The following is an 18,219-nucleotide window of genomic DNA, read 5'->3' as shown; positions in this document are numbered from 1 at the left end:
ATTTAGATGGCATTATTTGGTGGAATTTTAAATTTTTCTATAAGAAGACTTGGAAACACAATAACTTAAGGCAGTTTAAAAATATTTATTCCTTCAAAAAAGTATCAAAGTATAAGTGTTAATCTTATATTTATCACCCATACATTTTTTTTTTCTGTTTTGTATTAGAACCAAGCTGATTGGAAGTGATTTCCAGAAGTTTCTTAATTCATTTCTTGTTTTCCAACTGAGTTCTAATTAAGCTGTTGTCAGAAAAATGGTTACCTAATTTTTGAAAAATGGTAAAGCAGAAAAACTTTTCATATCTCTTCTCAGTAACTCGGTCCTTAACTTCCCTGATAAAGAAATTATTATGGTTGTGTTATAGCTTTGTAGCTATAATTTTATGTATTTTTGATTAGCAACATAGTGAAAGGTAGAAAACTGTTCTATTTTAGAAGATAATTTTTCACATATCCTGTGAGCATTGACATCTTTTTTGTTTCTTGGCAAAGCATTCTCTGTAGTCTTTCCTCAAAATCCTTTTTAAAATAACCATTTTCATGTTGATGCTTTTAGGTCAAGTTTCAGCTCAGGTCCTGGAACCTGCACTGCTCAGACTGTGAGAGTATGTATTCTATAACATAGTAATAGCTCACTGATACTCTTTTATGTAGTTTTTCTTATCAAATTCCAGGTGATGTCTTTACTGAAATTCTAGTAGTTTAGAATGCAAGACTCCTCTTGGATATCGGATTCAGTGATGATTTATTTTAAATAATTTCCATTACATTTAAATTTTTTTCATGTTATATGTAAACTTTTCACTTCTCATTTTTCTTTAACACCTAAGTCAAATAAAACTGATTAGAACATAGTGATATAAACATGACCATGAACAATGCTTGGGAAATACTACAGATACTTATTATGTATATGAGTGTGTGTGTGTGTTTATGGATGTTTAGCACTTTCTTTTGATTTCAGTTTATATTATATGTTTAACAGTCTATGTACTTTTTCTGGAGAGTGAAATACCATTTCCAGTTGGGGGGAAGTAAACTCATTTTATTACACAGTAGGATGTTTGTGGAAAAAATAATTGTTAGCTATATCCTGCTCTTTTAATACCTGGTAATCACAAAGATATTAGGATTCAAGAAAACCCAGCAAAGGTTGCAGACTTTTTGAAACCTTAGAGATGTGATGTCTCTAATAATCACTAGGTGTGTTGAACATGTTATTTTAGAGTACCTTGTAAAATATTTTTCCTCTAATTGAAATCCATTGCTACTACTTGGGTGGTTGACAGAGATTCTGTAGTGACCAAAACATTTGTCTTGTCTTTACTTATAGATGGAGACTATTTATTTTGGCAAATATTTGTTTATTTTCCTTGTTCTGCAAGAATAACAAAGAAAATATGCCCTTGATCATCTTGGTCTTGTAACAAACCAATGATGGTCCCAGCCTCCATTTAATGAGTTTAGTGGTTCAACCCTTTGACTGAATGACCTAGTCATAGGGTTTGTGGGAGTTTATGATTAAAGGGAAGAGTGTGACACTGATTCCTTCTTTCTCTCCTCCCTCTAAGGAGATCACATTTATTATACCACGAAGGTGATGAGAGAAAGTATAGCATAATGGATAAGAGTGTAAGCTTTGGGACGAGACTGCATTCAAATCCAAACTCTACCACTTACTGGCTGTGCCATCTTAGGTCACCTTACCTCTCTGATCTTCTGGTTCTTCTGCAAAGTGGTACCAAAGAGAGTATCTATTTCATGGGAATATTTTTAGTATGAAATGAGTGGACATACGTAAAACATTTAATGCCTGGCACACAGCTAACAGCAGCAGCATGATGATGATGATGATTTAATAACATGGAGGAAACTCCGAGCACCTTTCTGAAAGAAGGAAAAAGACTTGTAATGTGCTTCCTTCTTTCTGTGATGCAACCAATAACATTTCAATACCTCTGGTCTTTGCGTCACCTGGTCTAAGGGGTCCTTCTTTTGTTTTTCCAATTTTTGAAGTGCCAGATCTGTATCCTAGTAAGGCAGAAGCTCCAAATTTGATAATAATTTTAATTTTTTTCAACTATAATCTTGTTTTCTTTTTTTTTCTGTCCAACTCTTTAGAATTTCTGCAAACCAAGTAGATTGTCTTTCAAAACAGAACCCGTTGAGTGAATTGAGATATTCTTTAGAGTAAAGCGAGTTTGTGGAATATAAGCACAAGAGAAATGAATCTGCTGTAACATGAGTGACCCACAACATGAGTGACCTAGCTTGAACAAAAAGATAAGGGACCCTTTCCTCGTGTATACATTCCTCTCAACACAGGCAGCTTGATCTCTGCTGCTTTCTCGGGGCATCACCACAAAGGGAACCTAGGGAAGGTAGTCCAGGCACAAAGAGGCTTGCTTCATTTCACAGTTCGGAAGCTACCTGTCAGCTCAGTTGGGAAGGAGGAAGCCATTCATTTTGAATGGATGCCTAGCCCTCCTTTCTTTATCCTGTTTCAAAGTCCTTTCTCTCTCCTGCCCACACCCTTTTCAGCACAGCTTTATGCTCTCGACTTGCATGTATCTTAACTTTGCACTGAATCATGTCTGAAGCTTAGCAAAAGAATTCTGAATTTTCCCTCCTGAAGCTTTCATTCAGGAGTCAGTGTATGGCTAGGAAACCTATATTTAAAAGAAGAAAAAAACTCCCTGGAGGATTGTACTATCTCTGGCCCATAAACTAGCTTTTGGAACCACAGGTCTAAACTTCTTCCAACTCTCAGCTGAAAAAGAAACATCCTGTGTCATCTTCCCTTGAGTTTTACCACGGGCGCACTGTTGATACTGAGTTGCGCTAAATGTGTTGCTTGACCCCAGGCAACTGAGGCTTTGAACGCCTTTAACCCAAGGAACAATTACTATGAGAAATAGAGGTTGTAGGCCAGCCTCACTGGGGAGCTAATAGGGCCCAAGAGCACCCTGATGTGCTGGGGGACTGGGTAGGGATCTTGATGCCTCCAGCCTAGTATTTACTGATTAATTTGTTTGTTCAGCAGCCATTTAAATGACTATGAGATCAAAGAAGTTTTGCTGGGCGCCAGGGATCCGAAGGGTATAGTGGAAAGAGTACGGGTTTTAGAATCTGCCAGATGTTGGTTTGAATCACTGCCGAGAGCTATCTGATCCCGAGCTGTTTACTTAACTTCTCTAAACCTATTTCCTCATCGGCAAAGTGAAAATAATGCTTACCTTGCAGGCTGTCATAAGGATTAGAAATAATACACACGAGGCACCTCATCTGGTGCTAGCATTGATTTAGCATGTACGTGCCAGGTACAGTATCTGAAACTTGACACACATTTTCTTTATCCTTTCCAGCAATGCTGAGGTGGGTACCATTGATATTATTAGCTCAGAAATAAGAAAACTAAGCCTTAGAAAAAGTAACTGATCCAAGATCACTAGCTCCTGAGAGGCAGAGCTCTGCTTTGAATCTATGACTGTCTGACTCCCAAACCCATGTTCTTAGCCATGTCTCCTAGAAGGCTGCCTAGTCCAGTGTCATGTGACTCACCCACCCCTCCAGGCTAGACCTGGGAGTGACCCATCCATGGACTGGCCAGGCATCCATGACTCTGTAGTTTAACTGAGGGGGAGCGAGGCATGTTGAGTTCTTCTCTTGGGAATATGCAATTAAGGCAAAAGAGATTGAGGCCGTTATAAGAGGGAGGTAAGCTGAAAGGTCATGGGTTTATTCAGGGCCAGGGCTGCCTTCATAAACCACGTGTAAGCTGGAGTTGAGGGCAGAAGCCACGTGGAGCCCAGGAAGAGCAAGAGTTCGCTTGACGATGGATGACAAAGACCCTATGGTTTTGTTTCCTGACCACATTGAGCGTTCGCATCTAGCCCAGACATCTTTGCTCTAACTCACCATATTAACTGAGATAAATTTGAGTGAATATCTGTAACTTAATTTTTAGGAAGACTCTAACCAGTACTCTGTAGCACATAGTGGCACATTACGTTGTAGCTGTTTGTAATTATTCACAAACTAGTAGCCGTGAAATATAAGCACACACAAAATTGCAATAAAAGGTGGTGAATTTTTTTTTTTTTTTTTTTTTTGTGGTATGCGGGCTTCACTGTTGTGGCCTCTCCCGTTGCGGAGCACAGGCTCCGGACGCGCAGGCTCAGTGGCCATGGCTCACGGGCCCAGCCGCTCCGCGGCATGTGGGATCCTCCCGGACCGGGGCTCGAACCCGTGTCCCCTGCATCGGCAGGCGGACTCTCAACCACTGCGCCACCAGGGAAGCCCAAAGGTGGTGAATTTTTTGGTGAGGAAGGTTCAAAGTGCTCCAGGGCCACAGAGGAGGGGATGCAGTTATGGAGGCTGGAACATGCATCCCCTCATGTCACCCTGTGTTGACTGTCCTCGGGTAAGCCCTGCCACTTAGGTGAGCCATAGCCTGAACTGATAACCCGCGCTCTGACGTAGCTGCCATGTAGAAACCATTACTTACATTCTTATTGCTTGTAAGTATGTCTTCAAGTTCCAAATTGTGTTGAATCCAAATTAAATAAATGCTTGCTGTATGATGATAGTCCTAAATATCATTTCTTGGACTTTTTTTTTTCATTTAGTTAATGGTTATTGATTGAAGCCCAAGATGAAGGGATTAAATCATCTTATTCAAATGGAATTATCTTAAAAGGTACCTTCCGTTATAGCATGAAGTCAGCTTTGGAGCAACTTGGAATTCTTCTCTGGTTATCCCATCACTCCTAATCAAATGAAATCAGTATCCTTTTCTCTGCAAAACCTGATTTTTTTTTCCTGACTTAATTTAAGAGTGGCAAATGAGCCTGATTGTTTTCTGCAAATTTTAGTTATTTTGAGTAAATTCAGGGTGCATAGCTGCATGACATTCTAGCAGAACGGTTTGAATGCTTAAACTTTTTGATGATGTTCAATTGCATGAGAATGTGTATGAAGCACTTACAGTGCATGGTCCATAGCAGGAATGTCCACCAATCCACTTACCCCACCAAGACATTTTATAGATTGCATCTTGGTAAAAGGTAAGGAAAAGAATAAGCAATGAATCAATGCAGTGTATATTTAGAGAAAGTCTCTAAGTTACAGATAAGTTGTCATGTATGCCGTATTAACAGTTCATAATGGGTTTTCAGTTATGATGAGGCCATGGATTTTTCTCATAGAACTCTGTCAGAGTAATAGTAGCCATCTTCTAATACTTTTCTGTCTTTCTTGAAAAATAACTCTATTGCTGTATTCTTATCCAGGGACTTTTAAAGCTGTAAAATTATATAAGAGAGAAATATTGAGACCTGGTTCCAAGTCCAGCTCTGCTGCTAATTAGCTGTAGGAACTTGGATAGGTCACTTGGGTTTCTCTGTGCCTGGCTTGCTTCATTTCTAAAGGATTTAGCAGAGTTGGACTAGAGCAGAGGGTAGTAATGTCGGGTATACTTGCTGTCTCGCCACCCTCCCCAACATGGTCCACTGCCTGAGGCTGGGAAGCCAATGTGATCAGAAGCCTTGCTCAGGAGTCACCACCTAACAATCAGCTTTTGTACTTGATATTAAATCTCTGTGCACTCCCTGCACCAGAAGATAATGACGATCATTTTTAGATTTACAACTCTATTCTTATAGATAAGAGACCTAAGAGAAAAGGACCTGTTCTTTGCAGGTACTTTATGTTAACTTTCCCCGTAAGAAAATGGGAACCTGGGTTTGTGAATAATGCTTTTTTCCCCTAAATCACTGTTTGAATAGCAGATTTCATCTTTATTTTCTTTTCTCTTAGCCTCCTTTACCTTCAAACATCTCATCTTTTTAATAGAAATGTAATTACATTTTTCCTCGTGCAGCATTTGGATCTTGCTACCTATTCTTTAGTCCACCACAGAGCTTACCATTGGCTAAAAAGAAAAAAAGAAGACCTTCAGTTGGGGTTAAAAGAAAGTATTTAAGAAGTTAGAGCCTAAAAGCTCCCCTGTATATATATTTTTAACCAGAGATACTTACAGTAAAAGTGAATTATTGCCCCCTTGTGGTAGAGTTTTATATATATATATATATATATATTTCACACAAATGAAATTTCGGACAGGATGATTTTAGTTTTCACTACTCTGAAACTCTTTGTCCTTGACAGTGAACCTAAAGTAGTTATGAAAAGAACTTGAGACATTTTTGAAACCACATCTTTTTGTTTATTCTCACCTATCTTAAACTCCATGGAATCTTGTCCAAACTGACTTTTTTTTCTTTCCTGTTTGAGGTACCAGATTTCTAAGAACTTAAGTTAAACAAATCAACTGGAGTGATCAATGTTGTATGGAACAAAACTAGATATTATTCAGGTTACTTTTCTGTAGTCTTTACTGCTTCAAATGGGTTGGTAAGGGCTTGGTAAAAGAAATTGTATCTTAGACCCGAAGAACAATAATTTTCTCCAGAGCTATACAATGAGGAAATTTTGAAACACCATGTGCAAGAAATCTTAGTGGTGATACACTTAATTCATAAAGGTTCAGGTCATCCTCGGGATTAGCTTTTCTCTTCCATTTTCATCAATTTGAACAATGAAACAAGATTTTTTAAACCAAATGGGACTTCCTTTCAGCAAAATAGGCAACAGACCTCATGCCTACTAAAATGTCTGAGTAGAGGCCATTTTGTACTCTTCTTTCTACGACAAAAAATATGGTAAAATTTTACAGATAAAAGAACAGTAACACACAGAATCGGCTTATTGTATTACAGCTTACAAATTAGTATAAATCTGCATAGGTAGTAAGTATTCTGAATGATTTTCATGTTTGTATGTTTAGAGAAGCCCATTTTGTCAGTTATTTTTTATTTTGGATGGTTGTTACTCCCCACCAATAGCCTTGTAAGATGAACAAGCTAACTGGTAAGCTATCTCCAGATTGTGTATAGATTTTGAAAGCACGTGCTCTTTTTTTTTTAAAAAAAAGATGAAATGACTAAGTGACCACTTGGAAGTTTCAAGTTATGACTTGAAATTCAAGATGTCCAGTAAAGTTTCCTTAGTAGGTGGCTTGTTATTTTTCAACACTATGACATTTATTGCTTTGTCTCTAGATTACTTTTTTCTCAAAGAAAATTTGATCACAGTCATCAAACAACTATTGAACAATCGACCAGTCCTTTAAAAAGACAACAATCTCTCTCTGTGAAATGTTTTTAGTAGAGTGTATTTTTGAAAAACCAGATAGATGTTACTTAAAATGCCAATTAAGGAACTCTGTACTGTAAAGGAGCCAAATAGGTTCATTTGCTTTACTCGTTCTAGCTCACTGTCTCTGACTCTCCAGCTGATGTAAATAAATAACCATCAATATGTTGTTCTGAACCATTATGAACAGTGGAAAGATTTTTATCTTGGACTTTGTAGAAAATAGAGGGGTAGATCCCAGGCATGCTCAACATATTTGCCTACTTGGACACCTTTCTAGATACAAGAAGTTTTATGAGCCAACATCCATTCTTAATGTCTAAAATATTTAGGTTAGTAGTTATTAAACCTTCATGTGTTAGATGCAATTATGATTGATCCCTCCACGAAAGAACCTGCCTACCACCACAGTAGGAATGCTTTTGATTTACAGGCTTTTTCTTATACCCGTTTATGACAAGTTTTAGGGACAAGTAATAGTAGTACTCTTGGGAATAAATTTAACTGTCATGGCCTTGAAATACAAAATACTTCAATTCATAGCTGAAAAGAAACTTTATTATTTCTGTAATCATAAAAAGAAGAGGTCATAAAAAATTGTAGTCGGACGTTTAGGTAATTTACAATTTTTCCAGAATTATAGTAAACATGTCTATGCAGAAATCTCTGTTCAACTTTAGGTTATTTTCCTAGGACAGATTCCTAAATCTGAGTCAAAAGTTAGGAATATTTTTAATGCTTTTGTATACATCGCCAGATGGCTTTTCAAAAAGGCTGTATCAATTTTATATTCTCATAATGCATCCTGATGCTGTCTTACCATTTTCTCACTAGCTTTTTACATATTTTTACTTTTAACAATCTTTGCAGTGGCAACTCATCTTAGTTGGAGGTTTTAATTATGAGATTTGATTCTTTAAATATATTTATTAGCTATTTTATTTCCTTTATGAATTGTATTTAGGTCTTTTGTCTATTTTTTGAGCTTTTAAAGTATTTTAGGAATCAGCTGGCATTTTTCCGGAGAATTATCAATCACTCTTAAATAAATCTCTATTGCTACTCATTCTTGGGCAAAGTAAAGTTGCTCATACGAGAAAAAGAAATAACCCAATTACTATTTATTGTCTACATCTCAGTCCTTGTGGCTTTAGATGTGGAAGCAACCTTATGTTTTGCCTCCAGCACATCCTCTGAAGTATGACAAGATTCACCGAGTTAGTAGTTACAGACTTCTTGTCCTCAGTTTTAGCTGCCTTGAAGGATGACTGGAGGTGATTCCCAAGTCTCCATGGTGAATTTCATAAATACAGTGAAGCCCAGGTTTCAAGTCAGCATCACTGACTTACCATTAAAATTTAGTAAAAATTGGTACTCGTTTCAGGTGATTAGCCTTGTCATCATAGTTGTGGCTATAACAATGGTAACTATAGTTAATTACATTTGCATGATGTAGCTTACTTTGCTCAGTTTTGTGTGTGTATGTGTATATGTTTGTGTATGTATATATAGAGAGAAGCTTTTATCTTTTTCCACAGTCACAGCTACTGAATTTATTCTTCAATTTTCTTTCATTGTATTTACCATTAGGAAGTCTTTCTCAAAGCACTTAGTAATCATAATGCAAACCCGAGACAGCCTTTGTACCTTACTGATGTACATACAAGAACCATTGCTCCGATGATAAAAAGACTCTTACCTAAATCTAGTGAGAGGAAAAATCATTTGAAGACCTTCCTTGAATTGGGGAGCTTATGAAAGAATGAAATTCATGTCTACCTGGCAGTGGAGTCAGTATTTTCACAGCTTCATGTAATTTGTAAGTCTGCCTGATATCTTGGTTCAAAATAATCTGTCCTATTCCTGATTCTAAGAGCAGCAATCTACAGCTGGATGTTACAAGTATTTCCATAAGGGACTGTTCACCTTTTCCTGTAGAAGAGTTGATAGGTTTTCCTGTTGGACCATTTCCACATGTGTGCAAGTCAATGTCATTATGTTGGTTAGAGTGTGGCTTTGATAGCATCTTTCTAACTTTGTTCATTTTGATAATAATCTCGTCTCGCTAGTGATAGTTTACATATCTTTTCACCCTAGGAACACTTTTTCACACGATGCCTCATGACTTTCTAGTGAAAGATAATTGTAGTATCTTCATCCTATAAATGTAGAAACTGAGAGTCACAAACACAATGTATTACCAGACATCTCAGTTACAAGATTGCCTACCTACCAGGTTTCCTTCCTCTCAGAGAGGACCTTTCTCCATTAAACCACATTGTTTTCCTTAAAAACTGTTATATCTGGGCCAGTCATTTTCTTGCATTCGTATAACAGTGCTGTAAAGATTTGCTCTGTAGATCAGATTCTGCCTGATCTTGAAGATATTCTCCCAATAGTAATTTAAGGCCACTGCATTCTTCAAGTACTCAGGACAATAATATGAAGAATTTTTCATTGGAGTTGGACATAGCTGAAGGCTGACAATCTCCTCATAAAGCTCAAACCTTTTCTGCTCATCCTGGGAAGTATATTTGCCAAGTCTTCTCTTGTGAACTGAGACGTAAGAAAGTGAAGTCCATGGGTTGAATTACTCTTTGGGTGACTGGCATCATATTTGCCCTTAAATGCTCAGGGTGAATGTACTTGATAATGTGGAACTATCTGAAAGTACACAAGTCATTCTCTGAGTCTAATTTCATAGTCACAGATGTAAAGAAGTTAAGTGGAAATAAACTAGCACACTTGTATATCCAATATAACTTATTTTCAAATATATAGATAAGAATAGGGATATATATTTCTGTTAGCATTAATCTTAACAATTCCTTATATTTGAAAATCTTAGTAGAGTTCAGAAGAAAATGTGTGCAAGACCCTTTTCATACTCCGTTAGGTCATGTTTTAATATTTTACTACTTTGAGTTGGCTTAAAGTCCAAACAACCTACTATGGACCACAAAATATTTTCAGTTAATTTAGAACTATCCATGGTCAAGTCTTGGCTAATCATCTTAAGCCTTTGGTATTTGCAATATATCCTACGTGAGAAGTGGGGCTGACCAAAAACCAAACCAAGCAGTGAACAAATAGCACAGAGATGTCATTTAAAAGAGACATCTGAGGAAAGATTTTAGGGTTGTAAAAAGGTCTCCCAAAACATCTCTAGTTGGAACCAGTACCGTAAAACTTATCGCCAATGGGATAATCATATAATCTATAAAATAAGTTTTCAGAAGCATTTCTGAATTTTTTGTCCCAATATGAACTGCTTTATGCAAATATTGAGGAATTTCTATGACACAATGTTCTGTCAGCCAGCAAACACAAAAACTACTTGATATTGACAATTACATCAGAATAATATATTGATATTAGGTAAATGACATGAAATTAACCTTTGAAAATGAGAGTTTGCAGTCACTTAGCATAGATTTGCTGTTAGTGAAGGAGTACACATCTAACATTCAATTACATAATTTATACAAAAATTGAAATGGTGATTGGGAAAGGTTTTCTTTAAATTATATTCAGTATATTTTTATCTTAACAGAGCACATTTTAAAATCTAGGAATGTTCGCATTATTTTTTCATTTAATTTTATTTTGTTTCTAAAAGAAACTCCATCCTTTAAATAAATGAAACACAAACTGAATTTTTACATGGTAGTCAGCAATGATTTTCTTTTTAACTAAGGATTTTTTGGTTGTTTTTTGAGAGAAAATATAGAACTAAGAAAACCTTCCTCATAAAACTTTATAAGTGAAACTTCTTTTTAAATATGCTATTTTATGTTAAGTATTTCATCTCTCCTTATTAGGTGTGTCTCATCATTAGAAACAGTATTATTAAATAGTTGTAACTTTACAGTTTCTTTGACTAATGATGCCTTGGACTAAAGTTTCATTGGGTAGGATTAACTACGTTTTAAATTGGCAAAGTGCCATTATAACATAATGCCAGAATTTAATGAGAACCAGAAGTTAACTTCAAGGACCTTCATAATTTAATATGAGGCATGCTTATATTCTTATTATTTTACTGTAGTGTCCTATTAAAAATAAGTTATTCTTTTTTATCTTTGTTCTTGTGATAAAAAGTTGAACTCAGCAAAGTATTACTTATTGAATCTAGGGTCTTACAAGTAAGACTTTCCCATCCTCAAACAAGACAGACAGTTTCCGATCAGAAAGAGCAGAAATGAGAAGCATCTCCCTTACTTAAAAATCTCATGGCCTCCTTTAATCTCCTGTGATTCTGGTTTCCTATGGCTCATATCTATCTTCCTAACCTGTGGTCTATTTCTTATCCATGTCTTATATCAGCCACTTCTCCATTGCCTGGATTGAAAAGCTGACCAGCTATATCCCTGTAATGAAAGGATCTTGGGAATATTGAGTTTCTTACGTGTGGGAAGGATGGAGAGCATGGATTAGAATGGAATGTTCTATTTGTGGTACTGATGACTGCGTTGTCTAATAGCTATGCCTTACAGCAAGAGAAAGCTTAAGTTTTGTGAAACTGCATGATAAAATTGGAAGTAGGGACAGGTAGAGGAGGAAGAAGAGCTGACAGGAGGATTCTTTGTAGTCTGTGAGGAAGAACCTTCCTGTCCTGAAGGTGTACAGCACCAGACTTCTAATGCAGATGAACTTTCAAGCTCTTTTCAGTTCTAAAAATCCCATGATTCCTATGTGCTTAGAATCCAAAGGACCTAAAGCAAATGCCTATATTCCTTATTCTTTTTTCTCACAGTCCTACGTAGACATACTTGCAAAGAAATGCTGAGACCTTATAAAGACTGGAAACCATACCACAAGATGGAAAAAGTAAAATACAGCAGAAGCAAAGGGAAAACTGCATCCCAAAACTCCTGATGGAGGAAAACCTCAACTATTTAGCTGTGGTCTGTGCTTCCTAGTGGCTAAGGCAAAGAGGGAAATAGGATAACAGGGTGTGATTTTCTGGTAGTAAAACACACACCTATCAGTTCTTCAGAAACAAGCATTTGTCTTGCTCTCAATAAGACCAGCTTGCCTAGGAGAGCAGTATAAGAAGCCATAAGCCACATAAAAATGATGTCCTCATGAATTTTTATAGAAAATAAAGTACTCCACATATGTCATTTCATTTATTGGCCTTTGGAGAACACTGAAGGAATGATGTTAAAAGCTAGACGTTTTCTTCTCCCGTGGGGGCAGGGAGAGGGGCGTTTGAAACTTCTGGTATATTTACTGTAGATAGATGCTTATTTTCTTTTGACCCACTGACATATGGAGCAGTAGAAAGATGTAAAGATGTCTAGTAAAGGGTAGCATTGTTAAAAGGAGGAGGGGGTACATGGAATTTCTGTGGCAGAATGATATTTGCAAGACTGATCAGGCCGCTGGGAGGTTTTTAAATATGCCAGTTCCCTGTAACAGGAAGAGCAGTCTCTGTTTGAGACAGCATATCCAATTTAGTAAATTATTATTATTCCGTCAAAATTAATGTGAACAATTTTCTCTTTGAGGCTGCTTTTTCCATAGGTGATGTTTTCCAGATGGGCTTTGTATAAAACTCTTAATGTTTTGTGTTTTCTTTCCTAGAGAAAGAGCCTTTTCTGACAGGTCTTCCTTTCTTTCTCTTCCCCCTGTTGTAGGGAAGAGAGCGCCAAAGGCAAAGGAGAGAAAGAACAAGAAGAAGAAGAAACTGATAGAAAGAGCCCAGGAGCAACACAGCGTCTTCCTAGCTACAGACAGAGCTAACCAGTAAAATAAAAGACACAGGGTGGTGTGTTTTTGTTTGTTTGTTTGTTTGTTTTGGTTGGGGGTTGTTTTTGCAAAAGTGCACAGAGCTGCCCTCCACTCCCAGACACTGGTGGGCTGATTTGCGCTGCTCGGACCAGTACCTGTTCCCAGTAACGTTGTGAGAGGAGGAGCCACGAGCGTGGTCTCTGTGTTATTTATGCTTTGATTTGCATCTGGAGACTGAAGGGGGGAGCTTGCGACCTGCAGCAGTGGCAGCAGGACTAAGTGTACAGCATGTGACTCAGCTCCCTGTGTGCCCCCAGAGAGAGCCACCCCTGGTCCCACAGAGGGGCAGGAGGTGTGAGGCTGCAGACCCCCCACTGGAGAACTGACTTTTGTGCATATTTATGGAAAGACAGCGCTTGGAAGGCAGAGTGCTATTTCACTTGTGACCATTATTTCTCATATTGCGCATTTTCGAGGATCAAGGTATGTGGATATCTGCTTAGTGTTACCACACGTGGTTCTCAGAATCTGTTACCTTCCAACTCTTGTGCACGGAGACTGCTTTTAGCTGGGGTTCCGCTGCAGGAATTCCCGTTCAGTTTCACAGCAGCTTGGATGTGTACATACTCTGCTGGGGCTACATATAAACCTCTTATTTACTGTATTTATGCTTTCTTCTGTGCAACAAGTCATACCTGATTAATATTATGTCACTTTGTTTCTAGTGGTTCCTAACCATTGTCTGGTAAATGACTGTTCTAGTTTTGCGAATTGATGAATGTTTTGCAGCCCCTTGAAACTTTTCTTTTCTTTGTGGGCTTATTTCTCATTGTAAGGATAGGATAAGCTAGTTTGTACATAGGGTCAAATGACCCCTGTCAGAGAATTTGAATATCAATAGACCTTCCCTACTCCTCACCACAGCTAAAGCATGAGGCCTCTGGCAGTCAGAAGTCCAAAGTCCCTTTGAGTCTAAGATGTGATGACTTTATGAAACACAACTGAAAACATGAGAAATTACATGCAGTCACTTGCAGTACTCATCATGCAGTTTCACAGGTCAACTAGAGAATGTTTCAAACTTTTAACTGCAACCTTCAATATGTATAGTTTTCATTTAAAGCAGTCCCTGACTTGCAATGACAGAGCATCTACCAATATTCTTAGATCAGTGTAGAAATTACCATCTTATGAGACCATGCATAGAATTGGAGGAGAAACACAATAAATTCCTACAACTGCTGGTCAGATCATAACAGGTCTCCTCTGAACCAGAATTTCTTTCTTATCCAAGACAGAGAGGGACACTGTGGAGACTTCCCAGGTGACTTTCAGAGCAGTTGTTTCAAAAACATCACTGTCCACTTGCAGGAATCAGTTCTTAGAGAGTTTTGAATTGGCTTCTTCCAAAAGCATCACTATCTTACTGGATGATCCAGAAGAAAATTAGAACAAAAAGGAATGGCTGTAGATTTTTGAGGAAAAAAAGCAAGGTAAAGCCTTTTTCTCACCTTGCATTTGCTAAACTACCTCTTCTGTATTTTTGTTTAACTTTTGAGTCAAAAGCATCTTACCAATAAATATGAATGTCAAATACGTCATTATGAAAATACTATTGCTATGAGATAATAAGCCATATATGAATGTTGTATACAACTTTAGGGTTTGCATTTAATCCTAAAGTGTTCACCTCCTTTCACATCTATTTACACTATATTCCAATTTACTAAGTGGGGAGGAGGCCTCTTTATATAGTGCTTCATCGCTAATAAGTCAATACCTGTTCTGTTTCTGGGATGTTCTTTTAGTGCATTAAAAAAATTCAAAATTATTCTTGTGGAGATATTATTTTCTTTAGAGATGTATTTAGGGGGAAAAACGCAATATTATCAACTGTACCCCCAAATATTGGTCCTTAAAAAAACAGACAAATTTTTAAAACCTATGTTTGTAACTACAGCTAGGACACTAACTAGTTTAGCTATAAATTGCACTGCAGCAGAGTGATTAAGAGTGGGGATTTTAGAGCCACACTACCTGAGGTCTAGTCTGGACTCTGAGGGTAGCCTGGGGCAAATTATTTCATCTCCCCAGATCTCAGTTTCCTAATCTGTAAAATGGAGGCAACAATATACCTACATTGTAGGGCTATGTCTTAAAGACTAAGTAAAATATGTGTAGGGTTGTGTCTTAAGGATTCCGTTAGGTAAAATGTGTAAACTACGGTCAGCACAGCATGGTATAAACTAAGCAATACACAAGTTGTTACCTGTTACTCTTGTTGCCTCTGTCCTTGGCTATTTATTTCAGAAATAATTCTCCTACCAACAACATAGAATATATTTATGAAATCATCACTTCCCTTCAATCTATTTTTTTATTTCTGGATATTACTTGCTCAGACTTTTACTCTTATGGGAATTGATTAAAGCTACCTGATTACTAAGCCTCTACTTATAAGCAAATACAAACCAATAGAGAGAGAGAGACATACTATAATTTACAGCTTCATGGTAATTACACAAAGAAGATCTCATGGTTTTCCACAAATGGCTATACCATTCCTATACTTCATACAATGTATGTAAGTAGAACATATGAAACTGGTTTTCTTAGTATTTTCGGGTAGCTTAGCATCTGTAAAAGTAAAATATGGGACTACAACTTTCTCAGTTAAGAAGCTTGAGTGGTATTTTGATAGGGATTACATTGAATTGTAGATTGCCTACAATCTACAATTGTAGGTAGTACTGTCATTTTAATATTAATTCTTCTAACCTTAGAAAATAGTATATCTTTCCATCTGTGTTATCTTCAATTTCTTTCATCAGTGTCTTATAATTTTCTGAGTATGGGCCTTTTGCCTCCTTAGATAGGTTTATTCCTTTGTATTTTATTCTTTTTGGTGTGATGGTAAATGGGATTTTTCCCTTAATTTCTCTTTCTGATGATTTGTTGTTACTATACAGAAATGCAATAGATTTCTGTATATAAATTTTGTATCCTGAAACTTTACTGAATTGATTGATGATCTCTAGTAGTTTTTTGGTGGCATCTTTAGGATTTTTTATGTATACTATCATGTCCTCTGCAAACAATAACCATTTTACTTCATTTCCAATCCCTATCAAAATACCAATGGCATTTTTCACAGAACTAGAACAAATTTTTAAATTTGTATGGAAACACAAAAGACCCCAAATAGGCAGAACAATCTTGAAAAAGAAGAACAGAGCTGGAGGAATCACACTCTCTGACTTTAGACTATACTACAAAGCTACAGTAATCAAAAGAGTATGATACTGACACAAAAACAGACAAAAAGATCAACGGAACAGAATAGAGAGCTCAGAAACAAACCCACACACTTATGGTCAATCTACAACAAAAGAGGCAAGAATATACAATGGAGAAAAGACAGCCTCTTCAATAAGTGGTGCTGGGAAAACTGGACAGCTACATGTAAAGGAATGAAATTAGAACATTCTCTAACACCATATACAAAAACTTTTAAAATTGGATTAAGGACCTAAACTTAAGACCAGAAACCATAAAACTCTTAGAGGAAAACATAGGCAGAATGCTCTTTGACATAAATTACAGCAATGTTTTTTTGGATCTGTCTCCTAAAACAAAGGAAATAAAAGCCAAAATAAACAAATGGGACCTAATTAAACTTAAAAGCTTTTGCATAGCAAAGGAAACCATTGACAAAATGAAAAGACGACCTACTGAATAGGAGAAAATATTTGCAAATTATATGACTGATAAAGGGTTAATATCCAACATATATAAATAACTCATAGAACTCAATATCATAAAAACAACCCAATTTTTAAAATGGGCAGAAGACTTGAATAGACATTTTTCCAAAGGAAATGCAGGTGGCCAACAGGCACATAAAATGATGATGCTCAAGGTCACTAATCACCAAGAAAATGCAAATCAAAAGCACAATGAGATATCACCTCACGCCTGTCAGAATGGCTATCATCAAAAAGAATACAAATAAATGTTGGCAAGGATGTGGAGAAAAGGGAACCCTTGTGCACTGTTTGTGGGAATGTAAATTGGTACAGCCAGTATAGACATTTCTCAAAAAACTAAAAATAGAGCTACCATATCACCCAGCAATTCCACTCCTGGATATATACCTGGAAAAAAACCCACTAATTCAAAAAGATACATGCACCCCAATGTTCATAGCAGCATTATTTATAATTACCAAGATATGGAAGCAACTTAAGTGTCCATCAACAGATGAGTGGATAAAGAAGATCTGGTACATATATATCTACAATGGAATATTACTTAGCCATAAAAAAGAATGAAAATTTTGCTATTTGTAGCAACATGGATGGACTTGGAGGGTATTATACTAAGTGAACTAAGTCAGACAAAGAAAGTTGAATACTGTATAATTTACATGTGGAATCTAAAAAATGCAACAACAAACTAGTGAACATAACAAAAAAGAAGCAGACTTACAGATATAGAGAACAAACTAGTGGTTACAGTGGGGAGAGGGAAGAGAGAAGGGGCATAATAGGGGTGGGAGATTAAGAGGTTAAAACTGTTATGTATAAAATAAGCTACCAGGATATACTGTACAACACAGGCAATATTGCCAATATTTTATAATAACTATAAATGGAGTATAACCTTTAAAAGTTGTGAATCACTATTTTGTACACCTGTAACTTGTATAATATTGTGCATCAACTATACTTCAATAAAAAACCTTAAGTGGGGGTGGCTGAAGTGGGTGAAGGGGGTCAAAAGAACAAACATCTAGTTATAAGTCTTGGGGATGTAATGTACAGCATGGTGACTATAGTTAATAATATGTATGGCATAATTGAAAGTTGCTAGAAGAGTAAATCATAAATGTCCTCATCACAAGAGAAAAAAAAGTTTGACAGATTAGCACTTAGAAAAAGCCAATTTTATGAATATGTCTTTGTTCTTTTTCAAGATGCTAATATCAGTCACTGTAAACATGAAATTTTCATGTCTTGCTAGAGACATTTGGAGAAGAGTTAACACTCAGCCTCAAGTGTGTAATTTGTATATAAAGGTGATGTGTGATTCTTTCAACAACTACATCTATTTTTGCTTTAGAGGGGAGCTGTGACTCCCCTCCCGTCTCTAAAGGAGAGAATGATACTTCTGTTCATTTTAGAGAAATTTGTGCATGGTGGATACACTTGATAACACCATGTTAGAATAAAGCAGAATTAGTAACCTTGTACATGTTGACCAACCA

The 18,219-nt window shown here is 36.7% G+C and overlaps 1 protein-coding gene across 2 annotated transcripts in view; it reads left to right on the top strand.

The window, feature by feature from the left end:
* The window catches only part of RSPO2 (R-spondin 2), a 161,558-nt gene extending 146,332 nt beyond the window's left edge, over positions 1–15,226 (top strand). The window contains exon 6 of one of the 2 annotated variants that reach the window (XM_067017957.1): positions 12,860–15,226. In XM_067017957.1, the coding sequence (XP_066874058.1) occupies positions 12,860–12,972 (113 nt within the window). In that variant the 3' untranslated portion in view covers positions 12,973–15,226. The remainder of the gene's footprint in view (positions 1–12,859) is intronic. The other variant, XM_059042858.2, reaches the window with a different exon arrangement.
* Positions 15,227–18,219: the final 2,993 nt, after the last annotated feature.

This window comes from Kogia breviceps, chromosome 17, assembly GCF_026419965.1.
Source record: "Kogia breviceps isolate mKogBre1 chromosome 17, mKogBre1 haplotype 1, whole genome shotgun sequence".
NCBI lineage: Eukaryota > Metazoa > Chordata > Mammalia > Artiodactyla > Physeteridae > Kogia > Kogia breviceps.
This window is presented reverse-complemented; position numbering and strand designations above follow the sequence as displayed.